Genomic DNA, 27,349 nt, shown 5'->3' on the forward strand with positions numbered 1-27,349 from the left:
GTTCTGGCTGTTTGTGTATTTGTTTATGTGTGTGTCCATGGCACCCACGACACAGGGAATCCTAGTGTGGGACTGTGAGTGTAGAAAGCGTTTAAGCGTTTATATTATTATTATTATTATATTAAAGTAGGAAAAAGCATGCAGTCCACTTGATGTTAAGTGGTAACTGCCGCTCATGGGCATGTGTAACTAATTCAATATAGATTAGGGGGCTTACCCGAAGCCGATCACATATTCGTTTGCCACTCTTGAGAAATAAGATGGCCATCTCATGTAATACAGCTGGTATAGTCCGCGCCAAACTGCTAGCCCGCTCTGAAGTTGTTGCGAGCGGGTGTAGTCATACAATTTGCAATGACGACGCGATTATTTCTATATTCAGAGCGGACTAGCAGATTTACGCGTACTATACCACATCCTTCCACCGAAACGCGCGAACTATTTCACGACCAACAATGCTAACAGGTGCTACAGTCTTTACAAATATTATAAGGTGGATTCCATAATTAATCTGAAATGAATCACATAGCAATAATTAACACGGAGCACGACGATTTCACTAACACCTTGGTACTAATCGTAGGCAGATGGTCTTTATGTATTTAAAACTGGCTAAGGTATGAAATGTAATATACCAACTACTAGTTTTCACATTTTATAAGAATATTTTCAATTAAAACAATGAAATTTGTAAGCAAGTTACCACTGAATGATGATGTTCTCACTTATGTCACCGTTCATACTTTATAATCACTCTTTGGGGCTCACTTTCGGAATGATAAATTTAGATTGGGTTAGGTTAGTTTAGGTTATAAATTGTAGGTCACATATCGAAATCGCTGCGTGTCATGTAATTTAGACAGTCTTAACACACCCTTATAACAATAATACAACAAATTACACACTACTGCCGAAGTCATAAAACATTTACATGTTTTAAAAAAAAACCTCATTTAGGCTGAGAGTCAAATATTATAAATCTAGTATAAAAATAACTTTTTTTACATTTTACATACAAAGTTAAGAACAAGTTTCAGTCAGGATCATATGACTTGATAATACATAAAGCATTAACTTGAAAACACACACATTCATCTAGATCTTCAGCCTATTATTTGACTTCAAAGTCTATCTAGACTTTACCCTTTTTCAACAGCGATACTCAACCTTTTACATACATGTTATGTGTAATCTATACAAGATAAATGCACAATACACAATGAAGCTTAAAACTAAGTCATTTTATTTATCTATTTATTGTATGATGGTTTAGTGCCATTGAATAAGGGGGCAACTCTTTGCGGAGGGAGGTAGGTGAATTCTCTAAGCTCCCCCAGGCCGCGACGACGATGCCTGGGGAGTGTAGGACTCATCCTTAAGGGATGACCCACTAAACACCTCCTTCAAGCAGTTAGTGTCATTATTACTTATACTTGTATATGAATTAGTGTAAGTACTTTATAAATCCGCTATTTACAACTAACATACAATTTTTTATTTGTATTATAAATTGTAAGACTACAAGTTTAAGTAAGCCAATAATATTAAATTACCTGTCTTAGTTTGACAGCCTATTGTCCCACTGCTGGGCACAGGACTCTACTTAACGTGAGAGGGATTTAGTATAGTCCATCGCGCTGGCGAACTGCTTGTTGGTGGACTGCACATATTTTAAAAACTCTTAAACATGTCACTCGCAATGTTTTCCTTCATCGTTATAACACGATAATTATTATCAACTACGCACATAATTTTGAAAAAATGAGGTACGTGTCTAGGATTCGAGCTTCGATCTTCCTGATTGTGCAGTCAAGGACACTAGCAGTTTTTATCGCTAGTTTAGTTAGTTGATATCAAAGGTTGAGAACCGCTGCCTATCATTGAGTAAATTTCGTAAAAGGATCACGTTGGCATTCCCTTCTCAAGTTTTCGTCGCTTAATGGTCTTCAGGACAGCTTCCACGAACCAAGGGACGACACAGCAAATGTTACAAATTGTTAGCATGACGAAGGCGATTTTGTAACTCCCCGTGTAATCTCGGATGAAACCTGAAAAAAAATATATGTATTTATTAGTGAACTAGCTTTTACTTGTGGCTTTGCTCGCGGTCAAAGGTTTTCATTTATCCCTTGGGAACGGAACTTTTTGTGGATAAAAGAAACTCTATATCCTTTTTTGAAGCCTTGACAACGTGTGCACAACATTTCAAGACAAAAGATTATACACAGACTACCAAGACTCACCTTGCCTCGGATAAGTCTTTTACAATTTCACATCAAGTAGAATGTACTTGTGTGTTGAGAAGTAGGTATTGTAATTTTTCAACAAACCTTTCCAGTAAGTTTCTTATAACAAATTTTATATGCTCTCTACAAGATAAAAAATGGCTTAACATTATAAATACTAAACACTTCATACTCCATTTTCTTCCTTTTTTTTAATTTTGAAGGTGGTAGAACCCTTTGTGGTTCGACTCCGGCGGCACCACCGCCACACCTATTTCTACCTAATAACAGCAGTGTTAGGCGCTGCTGTGTTCCGGTTTGAAGGGTGTGGTAAGGGAGACAGACTTTTCCGAGGCGTTCCATCTTAGTCCTCAGGGGTAGCGGCGCATCTGTGGCCGACCTCAGGTAGGAATATCAAATCCTATCTGGGATTGATTACAAATGTCCATGGGCGGCAGTAGCCACTTACCATCAGGTGGACTGCAAGCTCGTCTGCTACTCTGATATTATAAAAAAAAAAAAAAAAAAATAATGTAAAGTAACCTCCACCCCAAAAATATCAATAAACCCTTACAAAATGTATGTACAATGTCGATAGATAGACATATTAAAAGGGAGAGCGCGTTGCAAATAACTACTTACGAAATATTAATCAAAAAGTTTAGGGCCTAATGTCTTAGCAACTTCCAGCGCTCCAAGTTGTTAGTGAGCGAAGTTACTCTTGAGATATTGCTTCTGATGGTAACTTATAAACAGCCCGCAAGTTCGTTAGTGGTTTCAACAAAAACACAATTCGTACACCTTTGTATAAATCAATCATTTTGTAATATTTTGATATCTAAACCTAAGAACATGAGTTGACGAAAATTTGATTCGCGGACAGGACATTAAAAATAATGTTTGAGCCATACATTGGTTTTTAATGCTCTTACAAGGCTTTAAAGATGGTAGAATCTTCTGTGGTTCAATTCCGGCGCACCTATTTCTGTCTAATAACCGCAATGTTAAGCGCTTATGAGTTCTATGGTTTGAAGAGCGTGAGTAAGGGAGACATACTTCTCCGAGGTAGTTCTCATGGGTAGCGGCACATTTGTGGCTGACCTCAGGCGAACGTAGTCTTATTTGGAGTTGATTACAGATGTCCATGGGCGGCAGTAGCCATATCTTATACATAAAAGTCCATCATAAATAAGACATACCCGTACATATGTATATAAATATGCTTGAGTAACATTACCCTCCGCAGTCAGGCAAAAAATACTAACCGATCATGGGTCCGATGCTCAAACTGATGCCTCCAGCTAATAGCATATACAACCCGTAGGCGGGAGGGTATCTCTCGATGGGCACGTACTCAGCCAGGACGATGGGCTGGGCTATATGGACCAGCGACCGCAGAGCTCCCAGGACCCCGGTCAACGCGAGCAGAGGCACGTATGTTGTGAATTGAATGAATACTGTGGACACAAGAAATATTAGGTGATTCAGTGTTGTTTTGGTTATTTTGTATTTAGACGTAGGGTAGACAGATGATTATATTCAGTGGCGTAAATATTGGGCGGCAGGACTGGTAAAATGCTACGGGCCCCTGGCCTGACGGGGCCACCGGTCTGAGGTGCTGCGAGTTCAAGAGTGACCATAAAAATCTCTAGCATTTGTATAAATCAGCGAAAAAGAAATTCTCTTGAAACATTTATAGGTCGACTAGTTTTTGCCCGCGGCTTCGCCCGAGTTTAAAAGAAAATAATATAACATAATATAACATACATAAAACTGAAAATTCGCACCTTAACTTTGCTAAAGATTATCACTTGATCAAATGCATAGTTTACGATTCAATCCTAATATCGATTAAAATAATCGATGTTTTGGATCCAAAAGATCGATTCTCCGATTAATCGATCTTAGATCGCCATCCCCAGTTCTCGTGGGATTTCCGGGATAAAAACTATCCTATGTCCTTTCTCGGGTCTCAGACTATCTTTGTACAAAATTTCATTAAAATCGGTTCAGTGGTTTGGGCGTGAAGAAGAGACAACCAGACAGACAGACAGACAGAGTTACTTTCGGATTTATAATATTAGTAAGATGTATGAAAAAGGTCGCCAAGACAAAAATGTCTATTAGACATTTGTAAAATTAAATTAGAATGTAACAATGTAGTTTTCTTAAGGCCCCATGCAATGAATTTGTCACGGGCCTCATACGGTATAGTTAGATACGCCACTGATTCTACCAATATGTCTTATCAACGGCTCTCCCTATCATCACAAATTCGTCGTGACGGTGATTCATACGATAAATAAAATTAAAACCGCGTATCATGAGCACCCGTTACATACATTAATGTTTCAATTCCGTGATAGTTTTATTTTATAATCATATATTGTACTCGTACACTACGAGTTTGTAGCGAGTGAGATAACTCTATTATCGTAAGTACTTAACTCTGCGGAGTTAACCGCCAAGCCAGGCTCACTTGCAGATAGCCACTTAATCACGTTTGTAGCACAGTAACACTGATTGGCCCCTTCTAGTGGCTGTGGTAGCTTATGTTTAGTACAATCGACCGGATAATGAAATGGGTTACTCGAACATTATGTAACGCTTAACTAAATATAGATAGGTTTGTGTAACTAATTCAACATGATTGGTTCTCCCTTATAAGGCATAACAAAGCGTAACTATTTATAAGTAGAGATGCAATCTTGTGAAATTGGCGATATAAATATGTAAATTTATATCGAACGCCTATAATATTTTTTTTTCGATTTATTTGGGTTAACAAACAGTAAACAACATAAATTACATTGGAATAACAATTACAAACAACTAAACTATGTCGTTAACCAACACCGTTAACCACGGATACGATTATTATAATGTACAAAATATCATGTAATATTGTCAATATTATCGATATTTTATTCGAATAACAAACATTCTTGCTGACTTTCAAATATAATATTAATTTTGAACATCTTACTGAGAAGATAATCGTACTGAATAAAATATTTAAGTAAAAAATCCGATATCGATATTTCAATTTTTTTCCGATACAAATATTTTCATCTTACCAAGTCTGAACAGTGCTGTAAACAGCGCCCCAGCGAAGAACATATACCGGCTATTCATTCGAAAGAACTGCCCCGAAACGCCTAGTAGAAGTCTCGCGGCCATGTCCGTGGCGCCGCCCGTCGCTATTATATTTGCTATTTCCGTCTGAAAGCAAATAAAAAATAAACGTTTAGATTTAAATTTTATTCATGTACTGCGACTTTATACAGACAAAAGCAGTGATTGCCTAGTACCTCAATTAGATGTCTAAAGAAATCTAAAAATCTAAAATGTCTAAAAATCTAAAATGTCTAAAGAAATCTAAAAATCTAAGGAGCTCTAAGGGACTATGTTTGTTTTAAAATTGTGTTTGTATTTTATGATGGTTGTTTTAATCTTGAATCAAATATGCCGGGGCTTTTTGGAGGTGACAAAATTGTACGAGTCACATACTTACTTAGTCGATTTGTAAAGTGCAAGTAAGTAATTCAATTAATCAATGCATAAATTAAAGTTTCAATTGCATATTTTATATTACTTATACACGAATATCTTTATTAACTGGACCAACCCATATTTTCATTTAGAAATCTCTACCTGTAACCCAGGAAACTTGAACCCACGTAGTTCCACGGTTTTAAAATCGATTGCAAAATTAGATACACGTGATAATATTTATGTATTCTATGCAAAATATAATCAACATCTAGGTCAATGTTAGAAAGCAATGGTTCTATCAAAACAACGGAAAATTTTAAAGGAAATATACAGAAACAAGCGGAATGTAAGCAATAGAAAGTTGTCGTTGATGATAAAGATTTTATTACTTAATTATATATATCGCCATTAAATGAAAACTGAATAATAATTAAGATTCTAATTAATCATTTATGCTACGTTTTCAAGTAATCTTTTATTAATGTTGTTGTAAATAAGTAAATATTATAATCTTTATATCCAAAAAGTATTGTTATAGGTTACTAAACTCTTTGGTAATGTTTTCTGAGTTATTGCTTCTTGTCAAATATTTAGAGAAATAAAGATGTGTCTGAGCTAAGAAAATAAGATTTTATTATTTAAAGTATTTCACGATCCAATATTTTAACATGGTAGCAGAGCGTGGTTAATAAAAATAATTAGAATTTCAAGAAAAACGCAGTGTGATAAAAAGACGCGTGCAAGAAAGAAAATAAAAAATTGTAAATGCTTGGAAAACATTACTGTCGTAAAAATGGCTAAACAAGCGAAGATTGAAGATATTGTGATACCTATTTTTGATGGCGCAAACTACTCAAGCTGGAAATTTAGATTATTAACTTTGTTGGAGTACAAAGAATGCAACGAGGCCGCCATTGTGAAAATGGAAAAAGCTGAAACAGAATGGAAAAAGAAGGATTTAAAGGCAAGAACAATAATTATGAGTACAATCTCAGACAAGCAACTGGAATACATCACCGATTGCAAAACAGCGTATGAAATGCTAAGTAAGTTCGATAAGATATACCTTACTCAGTCTACAGTCATGCAAATTATATGCAGAGGGAAAATAGAAGAGATGAAACTAAACAATTATAATACTATAGAAGATTTTTTTGTGAAGTTTGAGAAAACAATAAATGAGTTTAAAACGGCTGGAGGAAAAATAAATGAACCTGAGAAGTTAAGATACCTACTAAGAGCGCTTCCGCCAAGCTATAGTTATATTGGAGACTTTCTCGATGTAATTCCCGAAGAACAAAGGACAGTTGATTATGTATGCTCTAAAATAAAAGAGAAAAATATGTCTACTAGTGACTCAGATAAGAAAAATAATATGAGTACATTTGCAACCAAAACTATGGCTCAATGCTTTGTATGTGGAAAGACTGGTCATCTCAAGAAGGACTGTTGGTATGCGCAGAGATATAATCAAGGACAACAAACTGCTAGAGGTCAGCGAGGATCACAGAGAGGTTACAACAGCGGTGGATATTATAGAGGTCATATCCGAGGCAGAGGTCAAAAACATTTTAAGGGTCAAGGTCAGTCCAATGGTAAATCTTCAGACAACTTTGCAGGGGAGTCATGGACAGCTCAAGTATGTAATTCGGAGATAAATCAGGTAACACAAAAATATGATAATGATGGTGAAATTAATTGGCTTTTAGATAGCGGGTGTACCGACCATATAATAAAAAATGATACATATTTTTATGATTTTATAGATCTGAAAAGTCCTGTTTATGTAAAACTGCCAGATGGTAACATGTTAAAAGCCACTAAAGTAGGCACTGTCAAAATTTATTTTAAAACCTATTACAATCTAAAGTATGTAGATTTAAAAAAATGTTTATTTTGTTGAAGGCATTAAACAAAATTTGTTAAGCTTTTCAAAAATAACAAAAAGTTGCACTATAGTAGCAAAAAATGAAAATGCAAAAATTTATAATAGTCTCAGAGAATTAATAGTTGTCGCTGATAAAATAAACAATTTGTATTCTATAAAAAGTTTTGTATGCAAAAGAGAAATGTATGCACATTCAATAACTTTGACTCAGAAAGAAAAATGGCATAGGGCACTTGGTCATGTCAATTTTCAGTATTTGAATAAATTGATAAATAATAAATTATTAGATGGTTTGCCTGATAAAATTGAAAGCAAAGAAATGAAATGTTCAAATTGTATTCAAAGTAAAATGAGTAATGTACCTTTTGAAAATAATAGAACAAAGACAACTAAAATTTTAGAATTAATTCATACTGATTTAAATGGTCCACATAATACGACTGGTTATGGTGGGGAGAAATATTTTCTTACATTTATCGATGATTATAGTAAATGCACAAGGATATTTTGTATTAAAAGTAAAGCTGAAGTTGCGAGTTGTTTCATAGAATTTGTAAATTTATTAGAAAATAAATTCAACCAAAGAATTAAGAAAATTCAATGTGACAATGGTAGAGAATATTTAAATAAAGAGATTTACAATTTTATAAGGTATAAGGGTATAGAGTTATTACCATGTCCACCCTACGTCCATGAATTAAATGGAGTAGCGGAAAGATATAACAGATCTGCTATGGACATAGCTAGGTGTTTAATGAGAGAAGCTAAAATTCACAGAAGGTATTGGCCTGAATTTATAAAAACAGCAGCATATTTAAAAAATCGTACAATTGCAAATACGGTAGAAAATAAAACACCTTATGAGATATTTTTTAGAATAAAACCAAATGTCGAACATTTAAAAATATATGGAAGTAGAGTTTATGTTAGGGTTCCAGAAGTTTTAAGAAAAAGTAAATGGGATGATAAAGCACAAAAAGGTATTTTAGTAGGTTATAATGAAAATAGTTATCGAGTTCTATTAAATAACAAAATAATTAATGCTAGGCATGTACAGGTAATCGAAGAAAATACTGAACTAACTTGCTTAGAAAAACTAGATGATCCAAAAGATAAAGATTTAGAATTAGACCAAACTTTAAAAGAAATAGTAAATGAGGAAAGTGATGAAAAATATGAAGATGCGGAGGAGACTAGTTCTAATAATACCTTGAAGGATGTAGTTGATGATAGTTTAAATGATAATGGAGATAAGAATTTAGTAGAAAAGAGAAAGAGAACTCCAGTTTCTAGATATGGTAATCCAGTTTCACATTTTATATATGTTAACTATATTGATGCCAATGTACCTAATACTTTTGAGGAGGCGATGAACTCCAATGATTATAAACAATGGAAAATAGCAATGGACTCAGAAATAAATAGCATAAATAAAAATAATACTTGGCAAATTGTTGAAAAACCAAAAGATAAAAAGGTTATAGATGTTAAGTGGGTATTCAGAAAGAAAAGCAACAATATTTATAAAGCTAGATTAGTTGTGAGAGGATTTCAGCAAAATGAATACATTGATAATGCTTACTCACCGGTAGGAAAAATGCAAACTTTGAAAATTTTATTGTCATACAGTTGTAAGAATAATTTATTTATTGAACAGATGGATGTAGAAACAGCTTTTTTAAATGCTTATGTAAAATCAGAAGTTTATATAAAACAACCAGAAGGTTATGAAATTGGCGACAATAAAGTTTACAAATTGAAAAAAGCACTCTATGGTCTTAAAGAAGTCCCTAAAGTATGGTACGAATGTTTTGATAAATTTATTAAAACGTTGAATTTTGTTAGAAGTAACTATGATAACTGTTTATATGTTAATAGAGCAAGCAAAGATCCAATATATATATTAATATACGTTGATGATTTTTTAATTTGTTGTAAAAATAAAACTAAAATAGACGAGGTAAAAACTAGTTTAATGAAAAAAAAAAAAAACTGTATGTAGATAACTCAGGTGCAGTTGCAATAGCTAATTAGCTAATAGCTAATAGCTAAGTACGGCAACTTTACAAAGAATTCGAAGCACATCGAAGTGCAATATCATTATGTAAATGAGAACTATGAAAAGAAAATAATTGATATTGTAAAAATTAATACTAAACTTAATTTGGCAGACATATTAACTAAAAGTTTAAATAAGGCAAGTTTTTTGAAGAACAGGTTAGAGTTAAGATTGATTTAGATATGTTATTAATATGTAATAGTTATGTTATGAGATTATAAATTTAAGGAGGCGTGTTGTAAATAAGTAAATATTATAATCTTTATATCCAAAAAGTATTGTTATAGGTTACTAAACTCTTTGGTAATGTTTTCTGAGTTATTGCTTCTTGTCAAATATTTAGAGAAATAAAGATGTGTCTGAGCTAAGAAAATAAGATTTTATTATTTAAAGTATTTCACGATCCAATATTTTAACAAATGTTGTATTTAATAATGTGTTTGAAAAGAATTAAAATGAAACAAAGAGTTTAGTTAACATGAAAATTATAGCGTTTGTCTTAAATTTTAACATAACCGCTATTTTGTAAATTTCAAATAAATTCCAATATAATGTATTCCTATATTTGCGGTGAATGAAGCGATCCTTTTGATGCGTCGTTGTATAAGTGTATAACCATAGAATAAAGAATTAAGGAGAGCTTTATATCTGCCGTTTTGCATGGTGCTAATAAATAGTAAGATTCATAAATTTTGAGACATTAAAGAATATACACAATTTCAAAAATCTTCTCTGTTAAGACGATACCTAAGACCCTAAATATGATATATAAAATGTTGTTAGAAATTTTAACGACCTTTGCAATTTTTAATCTGTGTAGGTATTTTTATTTCATATCAAGGAAAAAATGTTAAGTAGAACAAGGACTCGAACCGGAAATCAGTTCGTCTGAGCTCTATTGCGCAAGATTGTGTAAATAAACAAAATTTCATAATAATTTGTACACAACATTTCCGGATAGTATTGGTGTACAATTGAATAGGTCCTCTCCCGTGGATGTCATAAGGTGACCTAGATGCATCTTCCTGCATTAGACATCTATTGTGTTTATAGGAACAACTGAATATCTTGATTATGGAAAAATCTATGATAAATTAAAAGAGCGGTTTATGGTACAGGGAAGATACAGTCGTATTACCTACGAGTATTTTTGGCCTACACAGTTTTGCGTTTCTGGGCAGGCTGACTATTATTCAAGATGACCATCTCAGGCCCGTTATTTAAATCAACCTATCTAATGTTATGTCTACAAAAGACCGAAACTTGCTATTTGTGTGTTGTATATTATGTTTTGCTTCAGGTAATAGTACAACATATAGATGTTGTGTTTACATATGATTACATATTTTATATGCACATAGGCGACTATAAACATTTGTCATCAGGTGAACTGCTTTCTCGAATGCTACTCCAATCTTATAAATAAAATCTTTTAACGCCAAGTCTGTGTTTAAATTTAAGAAAAGCAAAACGCTCTCTACTCGAAATCCGGAGTGGGGTGTCGTGGCATCAATGAAATGGTAATAAGGGAGGCTTTGTTTAACTTGAAAACCTTGTCTCGGTATTGTGCGGCCATTTTAATTTGACCGCGAATAGAAATAAGTCGTAGAAACAATAATGATGAAATTGTAAACTGATTTTTGCAATCCAATGGAATTGTGAATAAGAATGATTATTTTTTAACTCTAATGATTTATTAGTCGTAATATTTAGTAACATTTGGAAATCAACTGTTCCTAATTATATATTTCAATTAGGCTTTACGGTTTTTTTTTAATATCAGTTGCAAGTTATTTCATTTATGGAGAAGAAGCGGCGAAGGATACTCCGTAACGTTCATCTTTTCCATAAGAATATTAATTTAAAATTTAATAACTTATGCTAATAAGTATGTGGAGCCGTAGCTACCTCTAGCACATATTTTTATCGTTCAAGTAATAAATTATATATAATTCGCTTATTTACTGTTTAACCGTTTTTAAGGTGGTATATAGCTTGTAAAGTTCGAACGGTGGGTAACCATGACCACATATATCTAACTTGAAGCTATTCTGTGTGTCGGTGAAAGGGTGTAGCCTATAATATATATAATTATAGATACTAACTGACTTATACCATAGTAAATAAAGTACCTCTTTCTTTTCTATGCTTAGGCGACTATCTTAGTTCTCAGAAATGCATCTCTGAACGGTTTTGGATAGAACCTATTCTATACAGATGTCAATGGACCATTTCTATTAAAACAACTGCAGTAAACACGCTTTTGCTTTTTTAAAAAAAAATTAACACGACTTGGTACTTTATTTCAATCGCCAATATTATCCGTCATAAAAGATATCTCATTTTAGATGCCTGATTTTCTCATAACTTAATTTAATAATTGTTTTATGTACTTATAATGTAGGCCGTATTATTACTGTCTATTCGGCAATATTTAAAATACATATACGGTAAGATTTAAGACTCAGTAAATTAAGATAAAAAACGCCTAATAAAATAACTTCCTCGTAAAATCTTAATAATAGCGTTGAACTCAAGTCAATTTCCAATGAATGAATGGGTCATTAAATAATTTAGATTTAACACATTTTTGTATTTAAAATTTGTATTAGACTCGCGTTATTCATCCAATACGAGTTATATAAGTATATATTTGAAGTAAAATCGACAGGTGGTAACAAAATAGTTTTTTACAAAACAACTGGAACTCAAAGAAGCTGTTCCAATAAATATTGTATTTCAAAATAAGAGCATTTCTGTTTACCTTTCACTTAAATTTTAACCCCTGTTTAAACGCGTTTTATTAAGGCTCGTTAAAAAGCATTGAAATTAAACAAATAGGTACCGGTTCTTAAAATTAATTTACACCTCAGCTATTTTAATAGGTGGCGTTTTTTTGTTTGAATTACATTGTATTTTACAGGTCTGGCATTTACTGGTCTGACATTTAGTCGAATATAACAAATATTAATATTTAAAAACGTCAAACTTTATTAAAAATGTTAAATGTCAAACTTTTTAAGCGCTCGTTCAAACAAGTGTTTATGGTAGGCAGAGAGTTGCCATTTTCGATTTCATTCTTTAATGCAACAGGTTATACTTACATTTACAAAGATAAATATATTTTTGAAGGGTCCCAGTATAATGGAAATACTTACCCGACTTAAATTGTTTTTGTCGAGAAACAAAGGTTCCACCGTGAAAAACGTGAGGTCCGAAAAGAAAGTCAGTGCCATCCCGAATATTATGTTGTCATACACCAAATCCTTCAACAGAGTGAGGTCTAGGAACTCGGCTACAGTTTGCCTGAAAATAAATAAGCAAATGTTTAGTTTTTATAATTAACAAAAGTAACATATAACAAGGCCCTTCGTAATTAGACTTCGCTGGTAGCACCGCCTCAGAGATAGCTTTATAAATCCTAACACACCGTCACACCTATTTCTACCTTATAATAGCAGTTTTGAGCGCTGCTGTGTTCTGGTTTGATGGGTGCGGTAAGGGACACATACTTTTCTGAGGCGTTCCAGCTTAGTCCTCAGGAGTAGCGGCGCATCTGTGGCCGACCTCAGGTAGGAATATCTAATCTCTATCTGGGGTTGATTACAGATGTCCATGAGAAGCAGTAGCCACTTACCATCAGGTGGACTACATGCTCGTCTGCTACACCCATATTAGAAAAAAAAAGAAAGGATGAATACTGTATTCTAATTGGAAATGTGGTAATGGACATATACTAGATACTACATAACATAAAGTATTCTAGTTTGCTATTCTTTCTATTTTCATTAAAAACCTGATCGTATAATTTGATAATTTGTATGTTAATTAACATATTGACCACGTTAACTTCGTTACAGAAACATTTGTTTATTTTGTCAGAAAATTAATAAAAAAATAGTAAATATTTTTTTAAACTTTTCGTTTTTGTTACAGGTAAGACACTCGCTTTGAACTGTAAGGGAGACTACGAAACAAGAAAGTTGTAAGTCCGTAAGTAATCCGATCAGTCTGGCCTTCCTATTCGTAAAGGACTTTCTTTTCCATATAATGCCGTAATCCGTAGGTTTTAAAAGTAGGTAAATCCTCTTACTTTTTAACACAATTTTGTGAAATGCTCGTTATCGAAATAGAACAACTATCATCATCATCAATCATCAACAACCCATTACTGTCCCACTGCTGGGCACGGGTCTCCTCTCATAATGAGAAGGATTAGGCCATAGTCCACCGCGCTGGCCAAGTGCGTATTGGTAGACTTCACATACCTTCGAGATTTTTTTTTATTAATCTCTCGGGTATGCAGGTTTCCTCACGATGTTTTCCTTCACCGTTTAGCAAGTGATCATTAATTTCTAATATGCACATAACTTTGAAAAATCAGAGGTGCGTGCCTGGGTTTTGAACCTCGGACCCCTCGATCGAGGGGCCGGGTTTCTTAACCACTAGGCTATCACTGCTGAACAAAACAACTATAGATAATCATGTATGATTGAACGAAATAAGAAATGGCAAAACGAAAATTAACTTGGTGGTCAAATTTTTAACATTTCATAAATAAATATGATTTTTTTTTTAATTTTCATGAAATACAATTCTAATATGAAACTTGAAACATACAATTGCGTTTTACTCACGATGACTGGTCTCGGCATCGCAAAAGAATCGCTGGACATACATAAATATATACACGACGAATAGATAAGTCTCTTTCCTTTAGGAACTCGGTTAAATATGCAATTAATCTTACCATTTTCCTTCCTTGTTTTTGATTATCGGCATAGGCTCCACGCCAATATTTCCGAAATTCCCTAAACTAGACACGGAGGCAGCTTTGTACAGATTCTCGATATACACTTTATCACTAGAGTCGAATCTGCTATCTGTTTTCCTATCCCCCGGGATCAGTACCACGGGAATGCTCAATCTTCTAGAATCAGCTAATTTCGGAAGGAACAATAATCCGGAATTCTTCCGTGGGTTATCTGAACCCGTGTATAAATTCTCTACTGACTTAGTATTGTCTAACTTAGTCACTTCGTTCCCATTTTTGGTAAAGTTAAATTTGTTCTCCGTGTCCTCAACAGCCGGCGTTGGCGGAATCACTGCAATAAGAGTTCTCTCGTAAATAAAACTTTTATCGTTTCACATTAGTTTCGAAGGTTAGTTGGTTACAGTTGTAACTTGGCGGAAAATTCCACATGACTTTGTTCTAAACGTATGCAAACAAACTAGAATCAGAGAAAATATTAAAGTCATGATAATAATGTCGAAATAATGCCGAAATATCGTCTTAAAAAAGTCAGAACCAATGATCATAAATATTGAAAAATGTCATTAAGATCTTTAAAATCTGTAAGAAATTTACTAAACTCTGGCAAGCGTCACTATAGCTCAATGTGATAGTGGGTAATTATAATTGAAAAAAAAATTGTAAAACAACGCAGGAAACATTTTTATAGATAATTTATAAATATTTAGTTCTATAAATGTCTCGTAAGTTCATTGATAACGTTTCGACTTTTACGGATGCGGAATTTAAAATTAATACAAAAAAAGTCAATTGTATACTCACATACAATTTTTTCACATGATTTCATTTGTGGTTTCATGTGCCATGAAACGGGATGCATGACTAGAGCACCAAATATACTGTGTGCTGAGATCGCACAGAGTATCGCAAGGGTTCCCCTGAACCCATACTCAGTAATCGTAAACTTAATAAACAATGGATACACCATCGTTATGAGACCAATTGAGGCCTTGCATAAGCTTAGATAAAGCACCTTTTTTCTCGTAAAATAACTGTTAAAACTTGTATATGATACAGGAATGAGGAGACCCATCCCTAACCCTTGTAGGAATCCATTTGTTACTATCAATTGTGTTGTACTCGTAACAAATATTGCTAGGAATGACGCTAAAGTGTATATAAATGCTCCTATTAATCCAACTTGTCTTAGCGAGAGTTTCTTCAATGCGATATTTGCTGAGAAACCTGGAAATAAAAGGATTATCAGCCGAAAAGTACAACTGAACCAAATGTAACAAGTTTACAGTTTTATTAATTGACTTCAAAATAACTGTAATATACTAAATATTTATGAAAATTTTGAATTCAACAAACGTCTGTCGGGAGCTGGTAAAGTTAAAAACCACTGAAACGATTTTGAAAAACCTTCTTATTCTAAGTACTACTTCTTGGTCTTTTAGGATATCGAAAAAATAATTGCTTTATTTTTTATTATCTGTACACTATTTAAATACTGTTACTTAATACGAAATACATCGAAATTTAATTTTAAAAAGTCACAATAGTGCTAAAGATTTACATACAAATATGTACAAGGTAAGTACGCTTAGTTAAGATTTCAAAAACATGATATAACGAAAAATCATATGTACAAAACCTCTTATAATGTTTTTATAGATGTCAATTTGAACCAGCTTGTAAAAAAGGTTGTCGAAGGTACCAGACAAGCTTTGGGTTCGATTTTAATAATTGTTATTCCCTAGCCGGTGATTGATGAATTAGGCGCTCATCCTGTCAGTTGCCTCACGCGAAACCGACAGCTTACAATCGATGGCTCTCATCTCATCCCAGTTTAGTAGAAAAGCAAATAAAATTAGACTTTTCGTATAATATCGTATTTTTAAAGGAAATGTAGGACAAATATTTTTTTATAATATAGGAGTAGCAGACGAGCGTGCACTCCACCAGATTGTAAGTGGCTACTGCCGCCCATGGACATCTGTGATCAACACCACACCTGTCTGGTACATATTCCTACCTGAGGGTGGCCACAGATAGGATACCCCTGAGGACTAAGCTGAAACGCCTCGCAAAAGTATGTCTCCCTTAACACACCCTTCAAACCAGCACAGCAGCGTTTAACACTGTTGTTGTTAAGCAGAAATAGGTGTGAACTTAACCCCTAATTACTTATTTATTTAATAATGAAATAAATAATTATTTATAACAACATGTAGATAACATGCCTTCAAACATTTATAATTAATAAACGAATTAAACTTAGATGTATCAAAATACCGCCAACCTAACGACTTTACAATTAAAACAAATCAATAACCGAAATTTGACATCAAATAAATGACATTTCACTTGTACGTAATTTGTAAATGGAGTCGTAAGAATTTAAAATGCAGATAAAATGAAATATTACGTCAATTAATAATTTCGTAACGGTAGCAATGTCATTGTATAATTATTAATTAATCACTTTATTAATTGTTGAATTATCGTATGTGTGCGTCAATGCCCGAATTATTTAAATTTGGTAGAGACATTTGGTAAATGACATTTCACTTGTACGTAATTTGTAAATGAAGTCGTAAGCAGTTATGCAGATAAAATGAAATATAACGTCAATTAATAATTTCGTAACGTTATCAATGTCATTGTTTAATTATTAATTAATCACTTTATTAATTGTTGAATTATCGTACGCGTTAATGCCCGTCTTATTTGACTTTGGTAGAGGATAAGTTTCACACCTATTTCTACCTTATAACAGCAGTGTTAACTTCTGCTGTGTTCTGGTTTGAAGGGTGTGGTAAGGGAGAAATACTTTTCCAAGACATTCCAACTTGGTCCTCAGGAGTAGTGGCGCATCTGTGACCGAATTCAGATATCCAATCTTACCTGGGGTTGATTGCAGATGTTCATGGGCGACGGTAGCCACTTACACTCAGGTAGACTGCATGCTCGTCTGCTACTCTTATATAATACTAGCTGACCCGGCAAACTTTGTACCGCCTCAAAATATATTTATCAAATATATTTCATATATAATGTAGCTTTCAAATGGTGAAAGAATGTTTAAAATCGGTCCAGTAGTTTTTGAGAATATTCATTACAATCAAACAAACAAACAAAGTTTTCCTCTTTATAATATTAGTATAGAAAAAAGATACGACAATAAAGATATAAAACAAAAGCCTGACACTTACCAGCAATCGCCAATGTTACTTGAAACACCCCATAGACCAACGTCACGGCACCCGTACCAACCCCCAATTCGTTCAAAAAGTCGTTGTATATAAATCCGAATACTGGCTGGTGCGCCGTTCCTGCAATCTAAAAAAATGTATATGAAAGATCAATTCTCTATTTAGCATAAGGGGATGAATTTTCGAAAGTTTGATGGTGATAGAAGAGCTAAAAGTAGGAACCACAAAGTGTGACACCATACCTATTTGTATCTAATAACAGCAGTGATAAGCATTGCTGTATTCTGAAATAAAAGATGTGGTAAGGGAGACATACTCATCCCAGGCGTTCAACTTAGTCTACATTGTATTTGAAGGTGGTAGATTCCTTTGTGGTTCGACTCCGGCGGCACCACCGCCACACCTATTTCTACCTAATAACAACAGTGTTAGGCGCTGCTGTGTTCCGTTTTGAAGGGTGTGGTAAGGGAGACAGACTTTTCCGAGGTGTTTCAGCTTAGTCCTCAGGGGTAGCGGCGCATCTGCGGCCTACCTCAGGTAGTATCCTATCTGGAGTTGATTACAGATGTCCATGGGCGGCGATGGTCACTTGCCATAATGCATTCTTCTTCATTCTTTTTTGGTACTTCTACATCATAAAAAGATGGTTTGTTTGTACGTAACACATATGTTTAATAAATTATAACATTAACGACATATATTTACATATTACATAGACACCAAAGGACATACATAAATTACCTACTACTAGTATACATAAAGTAGTAGTAGTATATATAAATTACCTTAAGTATCAATGTGTCAAGTTTAAACTCAACGTTTTTGTCAACCTGTCACCTAATTTTAATTCGGCACCAGTGTTAAATGGTTAGCATTTATAAATGGCAAATAGTTTAGTCCTTTTCATGTCCGGTTTCCCGCCATAATCCCCTTTTGTTTCTTTTTTTAAATCACGAATACAGCGTTACAGCCAATTCAATAATTTAAACTATTTTTAATTTTGTATATGTTTATATTGTTGAACTAACGCAATAAAATATATTAATAAATGCGACCTTATAAATGATAAGTATGAAACGGTTCGAATATAAATGTTTTGTAAACCGTTGTTTACAAAATGTGAAGAAACCTGATTAATGCTATACTCGTACATGTGATTCTTATCACAAAATTTCTGGAAACAACTGGCTATTTATCGAACCCATTACACATTCGTAACTTCCACACAGATCATTGAGGGTTATTGAAAAACCGGTTTAGCCGAATAGTTCTGTATGAACGACATTAAACTAGGTTGACTCTATGAACTATCTATAGGGGAAAAAGAAATTAAAACGTTGAGCGAAGTGATAGCTTTTATAGTAGAAGTAGTAGTGTAGTGATATGTACTGCGATCTCATAAACTAGATAACTGCGGTTCGTGTGCTTTGAAACCCATAAAAATATCTATCTATGTTATTGAAAACTTTTCTTTTTTACTTTTACCTACTTACATTACTTTTAAATTACATATATTTTGGATATCTGGAATATACATTAAATAATACAAAAATATCGTAAAACGCCTAAAAAACATAAAATTTAAATGTTTAACATTATACCTACTATTATAATTTGGTGAAATCTAAATTATTGCGCAAATCCGCGAGAAGTTCCTTGTACACACCTACGCTATTAATGCTCGTATATTATTCGCGTATCACAAATTGAATTTTAAAAAGCAATAAGAATTAAACAAAACGATATATCCAGTTCAATCTGGATTATTTCCTAATCTAATGCTGCTACGTGACAAGAATAAATGTCATCGATATTCTACATAACCTGTCTTATTCTAAGCTTATCTTGATATGTGTCACAGATTATTTTGTTAATTTTATAGGTACTATCTAATGCGACGGCATTAGAAAGAACATAGATTTAGATTGTTTTAGCTTTATTTATGACAGAAACATAATATGATATGAAATATAAGAAGCTGAATTATTATGCATTTTGACAACAGTTGGTGTTGTAACAATAAAATGATAGATATTCTGACATGAATACCTACTGCTTTTATTACAATATTGTTTTAAATAGAGATATTTAATTTAAAATAAAATTAAAAAGTATTTTCCCTGAAAAATCCTTGAAAGGTAAACAAAGTCATTTACTCTTTACTAACTTAGTTACTATGTTAAGGACTAAGGACTAAGTTAGAACGCCTCGGATATATATAAATCTCGCTTATAACACCCTTCAATCCAAAACACAGCAGCGCATAACACTGCCGTTATTTGGCAGAAATAGGTATGGCGGTGGTGCTCCCGAAGTCGAACCACATTTTTTTTTATAATATAGAAGTAGCAGACGAGCATGCAGTCCACGTGATGGTAAGTGGCTACTGCGGCCCATGGACATCTGTAATCAGCCCCAGTTAGGATTAGATATTCCTACCTGAGGTCGGCCATAGCTGCGCCGCTACCCCTCAGTACTAAGCTGGAACGCCACGGAAAAGTATGTCTCCCTTACCACACACTTCAAACCGGAACACAGCAGCGCCTAACACTGCTGTTATTAGGTAGAAATAGGTGTGGCGGTGGGGCCCGGCGGAGTCGAACCACAAAGAGTTCTACTACCTTCAAATACTCCAATAGTAAAGACCCGTGCTCAACTTATATCATATTTCACTACATTTTTGTTGCTTAGCCACAAAAATACTTATCAATATAAGTTATACCTTATCTATCGGTTAACTTATCATTCTATAGCATTCCTTGACCAAACGACCGCCCATAACCATTAACTTAACATAGTTGACGAGGTTAAAGGTAATCATAATAATTATTTACAGATTGCTACAATATTGCCCGATAACTGTATACAAATAACTTACGACATTATAAACCTTTAAGTCACGGTCAATTTATAATTTAGAGATCACTTTGTGGCTTCGTACGCGCATGCGCTATCGTTCTTTATGTAAGTAGCTATTTGTAGCTATTTATTGAGACTGCGATTTGACTACACTTTAAACATCTTACATAAGTGTTCAAAAATATAAGTCAATACAGAGTAATAATATATGACTTTCAAATAAAGAATGAATTATTTTAATCGGTCTAAGACCTCAAAAGGTTTCTTCTAATAAAAAGTAATAAACCTGAGTACATAAGTCAAAGTAGCAGCCTGACTGCAAGGTATTCAAATCCTGATTAATGAGTAATATAATTTTAAATCCTTTATGTGTATAGAGTCCTATTATAGACGTACATCGAAGCGTTAGTAATAGGGTTCCGTTTTACTCTTTATGTACGGAACTCTAAAAACATTGTTACGAGTATTAAGAAAAGTTCATTATAATTGAATTAATTATATATATGTCACTACATATAATTTGATTAAATTATCTTTGCAGTATATTAAATTAACACTCTGAGTGAAGTATAGCAAACACTTTCAATTAAATAATTAACAAGAATTGTTTTTTTCGTGTCTATTTTACACGTGTCAAATTTTTGTGACATATATTCTACAATCTGTCTAGACATTAATATTACAGCTGATATTGATATACGCATATATTAAGATTAATAAGGTGCGAAAAAATGATTTCATAAATATTTAATTGATGTTAGCTAATTGTCTGACAGATCGTAATCTTGCTTCTGCGATACCATATTAGTATTATCAGTGACATTTTGTTTATTTTATTATAATAAAGTGGTAGTCGTCTTACTTCTAAGGCTAAAAACGCATGGTGCGGTTGTTTGCCGCACACATTAGGGTGGGTTGCATCAAGTAACTTTAACAATTGCAGAAGCCTAACCAACCGTCAAATCGCATGGTTAAGAAAATAATTAGTTGCACCATTTTAGTTGAGGTTGAAATTACGTCATAACTAATACTTAACTTTAACCGCTCAATTTCGATGGGTTAAAGTTACAGTATTTGTCAACTTCCCTATCTGTCAATTTCTAATCGTCAAGCGACAGAAATGACGTTAATGACAAATCAATTGGTGCAACACAATATTCTTACATTCCATCGCTACCGTCAAAGTTACTGTTATATTTAACAGCAGTGTTAGGCGCTGCTGTGTTCCGGTTTGAAGGCTGTGGTAAGGGAGACAGACTTTTCCGAGGCGTTTCAGCTTAGTCCTCAGGGGTAGCGACGCATCTGTGGCCGACCTCAGGAATATCTAATCCTATCTGGTTCTGATTACAGATGTCCATGGGCGGCAGTAGCCACATACCATCAGGTGGACTGCATGCTCGTCTGCTACTCTTATATTATAAAAAAAAAATAACTTTAACGCAAACTTTAACCGGGCTTGCATGCACCCCACCCTTAGACTGTGGAAATGTTGGTAAAAGACATTTGTTATTTTTATGGTGCAGCCTATAGCTGTGTCATGTGGCGGAGGCGGCGTTCTACACCGTAGTCTGTGGTTTCTCACTAGCAGTCAACTAGTAGATCTGCGCCTAATAAAGCTACCCGTAACTACTAAAATTAATTCGCGTAAACGGTGGAGAAATTGCAAACTAATAGTATGTATCAATGCCTTTCCACGATTTGTGACTTTATTCCGCCGATTTTGTGGGTACCTCCGCAGGGTCTATGAGCATAGCGGTTTCCTAAATTTTGAAATAAAACGCTCTGTGAATTCTCACTCTAAACTGCAGTTTCGTAAGTTTTAAGTAAATCTGCTGTTGCGCATGAAAACAGTTAAAAATTGCTCCGTGAGTTTTATCTCTTAATCTATTTCATTTTCTAAAATAGAATATCGGATAATTAGATTATTAATCATGCATAATAAGCGTCTACTAATAAAACATTATCACTGAATGAGTGACAGACAACACACAGATTAAACCGGTGGGTCTAGATTAAATATTCCATAGGTATTGCTCAGGATACCTAATTATAATAGTATAGTCCGCGTAAAACTATTAGTCCCCTCTGAATATAGAAATGAATCGCGTCGCCATAGCAAATTATATGACTACACCTGCTCGCAACAACTTCTGAGCCGACTAGCAGTTTAGTGCAAACTATACTAGAATAAGATTTTTTACGTAAATATTATGTTCACTAGAAAATCATATTTGAAAAGTCATCCCATAAGGGAATTGGTACCTAATGTTTTTTGTAATTGAAGTGTTTTTTCAAAACATCATACATTTTGAAATTACGCGCTATTTTTATAATACCAAATAAATAAAAATATGATACTATTTATTTGTATTTTTTTAATAAGCAAAAATATTTAAACATGAATTGTACGCATAGGTAGCGGACTGTACAACAGCAATGTCTCTATTTTATACTGCAAAAATATAGATAGTATTTTTAATAGAAATGAGAAAAAAGGAAAAAAAATACGTGTTCCCTAAATTGGTAGAGACGTTGGTACAGTTGAGTTGCTTTCGTCAAACGATAATGTTAATCCATAAAATTAGCGTCGGCTTCGCACCGCTACTTTCCGTGGTTTATGTCATATAATAAAGATGTAATTGACAACAGATTATCTTTATAAATTTTATCTCATTTTTATGACCTGGGATACCCCCAATGGAAAGTTATACTTGCTTCTTGGTTTTATCTAACAGTATAATGCTGAGTTCAGACGTTTGGCGTGTGTCGCAAACTCCAAACCTCTATAAACGTTTGGCTTGATCATAACAACAACACTAACAACAAGCGCGCCAAGTCAATAACTCTATCCACATGCTTGAGTTTGTGGCGATTTCGCAAGCGGACGCGTATAAGAAGTACTTATATAAACCGGCCTTGGATTGAATCCCGGACTTTTCCTAGAATTCATTTTGGGTTCTGGCCTTGGCCGCGGTTGGTCCCTCCAAAATGGCCCCCGATCTTGTTCTAAATAATGTCTGTTTCGACATAATAATTATTAAATTGGTTAACACAAAATATTTTATTTCTATTGAAGTATGTACGACTAGATGAGCTTGTCCCTGTAATTCCGGGACTAGAATAGGGATACGGTATCCCCTGCCTGTCGTAGGAGGCGACTAAAAGGGGGCTTCCGGGGTTGCGGGCGGCAAGAGTGGGAGCTCGAACCGTCCAGCAAGCGACCTCGGGAAGGACGGCGGTATGTGTGGTCGCATACCGTCGTAAACACTACATGGTGTGGGAGGAGCGAAAACTGCTCCCCCAGGGTAGAGCCCGTTGGGCATCACGCTTGGAGGGCTCCGGTTGTGTTCCGTTTTAGATCCCGGAGTTCTCCAACAAGCGTTGAGGACGGCAACCGGGGGGTAAAAATCCCACATAACCCGTCGTCGCTCCCACGTCGTAGGGTACCTTTTGAAGGTTTTCCCCTCAAGAAAAAAAAAAAGGTATGTCATGAGCTTGGTGTATACCACAATTGGATTGATAGATTTTGCCATATGTGGTGTTTTATTGATCACATTTTAAATAATATATGAATGACAGGAATTTCTACAAGTAAAACTTCCTGAAAATTTGCTTAGCAACGAAATATTATTTTAGCGACGTTTTGTTTTTTAAAACAATGGAATTACGTGATAGAACAAAATTTTAATGTCTACACAAGTAAATGCAAAGTCGAGTAAATGACGTCATAGACAACTAAATTTGTCTACCTAGCCTATTTCTAGTAACAATTGCGGCCTATTATTACTTTTTATAATACCTTATGTATATAAGTTATCATCAACCTTAGACAAAAATATAGTCTTTAGTCGACCATGAATGAGTTACTGCTACCTCTGAGGACTGAGTTTGTACACCTCATATTAGTGTTTACCTGTATTTAGTAAAACAATAAGTAGTTTATGAAACTTTCTTATAAATATTGAAGCTTGCAAGCACGCGAGTTTGCAATACATCTGATGGTAAGTGGTCGCAAAATGGACATCTGTGACCAACTCTATACAAAAGACAGGTCTACATGAAGCCGATCACAAATGCGTTGCCATTTCGAAGGGCTAAGATGATCGCCGCATCATTCAGCAGGCATTCACAACCTTCCACCAAAACGTAGCACCGCTTCAAGCTACAAATGAGTGTATCGGTGATAACTCTTGGGTCGAACCATACCAGCTCTTACTTTTGAATACCATAGCGACGAAAGTGGTCTTATAAGTAACCTCCACTAATTCTATTCCTTGTAGTCTGCTCCACTTCTAACTTCGCACAACCTATCCTACTTTCCTTATTTGTCCTTTTCTCTTTTCCATGCATAGGTTGTCAGGAAGAGATCGCTGCTTAGCGATAAGGCCGCCTATTGCATACTGTTTTTACCTTAATTAATACTGTTAAATTCTACTGTAAGTGTGCAATAAAGAGTATTCTATTCTATTCTAACCTTGTAAGAAACCTTTATACCTTTTTCACTCGATCGATTATAATATAGTCACCTGTTTAATGACAAGTGACAGCTTAAGCGTTCGCTTAAACCCTAGCGGCGATATACGCTGACGTCATGCAAACAATCAATAAGGGTTTATTATTAACGACCTTCCGGTTGCAACTACGCCAGTGTGTACCTTCCATTATACTGAAGCTACAAGCTAATAAATTAGTCATCGCTCGTTAGTCGTTGGCTAGTTAGTATCAGGTATTCTCCACAGGCTAATTTTTCCATTATATCGCCGTTAAAATACGTCACAATCGAATTTCTCCGTTTCCAAAATTGGAAGCTACAAGCGACTAATAATTTAGTCATCGCTAACGACTAATTAATATATTAATAAGGTTTTCTCTACAGGCTAATTATGATTTTATTTTGTCGTGAAAGTACGTCATAATCGGTTTTTCTGTTTCCAAAATTAACTCAAAAGATAGATAAAAATTGTAATTTTCTTGAATTTGCCATTAAAATAAGTTAGAACTCAGACACAGATTTTGAAATGAAAAATTCGATAGACGATTTTTGGCAGGGGAAAATATTATGGATTCGAGTTAGCAACATGCTAATGTTTAAGGTGTACCTATTATGAAGGCTCGATCGCTATAGGTAGAGGTTGCTCGCAGTGTCGATAGATGCGAAAATCAGAATAATATTTAAAAATTTAATTTAATTTATTACATATAACATTTACAATAATGTAATAAATATTACATATCAAAATTATAATTTCAATTTGTATCTAAATACAGTCTTACGTTTTCTGTCAGCAGTCCTAATGATTGCTTTCGATTTTTTTACTTTAATTGCTATTTACTATTACTTTAATATAGACGTTTGAATGGTTCTATAACTCTAAAAATATAATATTTCGAAATAAAATATTAAAAATGGAAACAAACGAATGGGTTTCTATTAATATCTATGTAACTAACGTATGTATTTCAAAAATATTAATGGAAATACCGTGTCATTTAACTTGCGTGATGAATATTTTGAAGAGTATCAAGTTTATGTAAAAACTGACATTTGTGTCAACAGCGAAATACGATATTCTCGTATTGGTTACTGCATTTACGAGCATAATATTGTAATTGTGTACATAATCTTTTAGTAACAAACTAATGATATATTTTTATGTTGTATGCCATTTATTGAACTTATTTTATTTTTATCCATTACAAATACTTAATCTAACTGAATTTATCCTACTCAAGTTCGAAATATTTACTATTTCTAACATGCAAATATTGTCAAGTGTCTATCATTGGTAAGCAAATCATTGGATAGATTAATTATTAATGACGGACGCTAAACAGTATTTCTGTATAATTTATACAATTTAGTTGTTTTTACATTGTATAAATCACATTTTTTGTATAAAGTTGTCGATTCAGGAAAGTATCTGAAATATTAAGTGAAGGGTGTGTGTAAATATTTGACGTGTCTCCACCCCTGTTTACTTGTAAGATCAGGAGGAATAAATAAAAAATACTCACGAATATAACAGACAAGCCGACACAGACCACGTACCCCCAGCCTCCCTCGGGGGGTACCAGTTCGTATTTTTTCTCATCACTGTCACAACTCTGCAGGCTCCGTTTCCCACTCATATTCCCAATGGTCCCGACCAACTTATGTATCCATTGATACGAGTCTTTCCTTTATAAGACCGGGTGGTCTCATAAATTCATAACAAATATCGCGCGGAGGCTGTATATTCAAGGATTAAATTATATCACCTTAATTATGATTACGAGCATTACTTCGTCAACAAAACCCTCGGAATTTCCACAAACACAAATTGACAAACAACAGATTGTTTCGCGCGACAGAGAGCGGTGATGCTTTGCTGTGAACTAGACCGATCACTGAACAAGCATCTTAAACTATGTATCGGGTCATTGAGAGAAATAACGTTTCAAATCGAATAGTTTATAAATTATTTCCTCACGCGTCACGTGTGATCGGTTTGGATGTAGATGATCTACTTAGAGTTTTCTGAATAAACAGTCATTCATTTTAACAAACAAGCATCTTTCGTTCGATATACAAGTTGGTCATTTACACCTATCGTAACACACTTCAAACTGTTGGAGTCGCATAAGGTTTTTACATGGTTACGGATTTGCATTAGCGACTGTTATTTGATACCACATAATAGTATGATTATGTATATGTTCATAAAGCCGACTACGAATGCGATATTATGGTGTAGGTTTTATTTATTTTATGTCAATTGTGGATGCCATTCATGTTCAACAAGAATAGTAATTTAATTGGCTATTACCATAACCGTGTCATTGAAATTAAATTAGTTTATTTTTATTTAATTT

The 27,349-nt window shown here is 34.1% G+C and overlaps 2 protein-coding genes across 8 annotated transcripts in view; one reads left to right on the plus strand and one right to left on the minus strand.

Moving 5' to 3' along the window:
* The window catches only part of kcc (solute carrier family 12 member kcc), a 479,479-nt gene that overhangs the window by 160,547 nt on the left and 291,583 nt on the right, over nucleotides 1-27,349 (plus strand). The gene's annotated exons all lie outside the window — the stretch shown is intronic.
* LOC140750594 (monocarboxylate transporter 9) lies at nucleotides 11-27,060 on the minus strand. The gene is made up of 8 exons (XM_073084244.1): nucleotides 26,513-27,060; nucleotides 17,639-17,765; nucleotides 15,243-15,665; nucleotides 14,418-14,772; nucleotides 12,826-12,973; nucleotides 5,303-5,447; nucleotides 3,491-3,682; nucleotides 11-2,048 (listed from the first exon to the last, which is right to left on the minus strand). The coding sequence occupies exons 1-8, from the start codon at nucleotides 26,624-26,626 to the stop codon at nucleotides 1,903-1,905; spliced, it is 1,650 nt and encodes a 549-aa protein (XP_072940345.1). The 5' UTR covers nucleotides 26,627-27,060; the 3' UTR covers nucleotides 11-1,902.

This window comes from Epargyreus clarus, unplaced genomic scaffold (assembly GCF_041222505.1).
Source record: "Epargyreus clarus isolate Ecla_fem2 unplaced genomic scaffold, WU_Ecla_fem_2.2 ptg000003l, whole genome shotgun sequence".
NCBI lineage: Eukaryota > Metazoa > Arthropoda > Insecta > Lepidoptera > Hesperiidae > Epargyreus > Epargyreus clarus.

Excerpts from the sequence above, each read along its gene's own strand:
- LOC140750594 (XM_073084244.1), bottom strand. The coding sequence starts at position 26,626 with ATGAGTGGGAAACGGAGCCTGCAGAGTTGTGACAGTGATGAGAAAAAA. Across the intron at positions 15,666-17,638 it reads AGTAACATTGGCGATTGCTG|GTTTCTCAGCAAATATCGCA; the intron begins GTAAGTGTCAGG and ends TTTTATTTCCAG. Across the intron at positions 14,773-15,242 it reads ATCATGTGAAAAAATTGTAT|TGATTCCGCCAACGCCGGCT; the intron begins GTGAGTATACAA and ends CTCTTATTGCAG.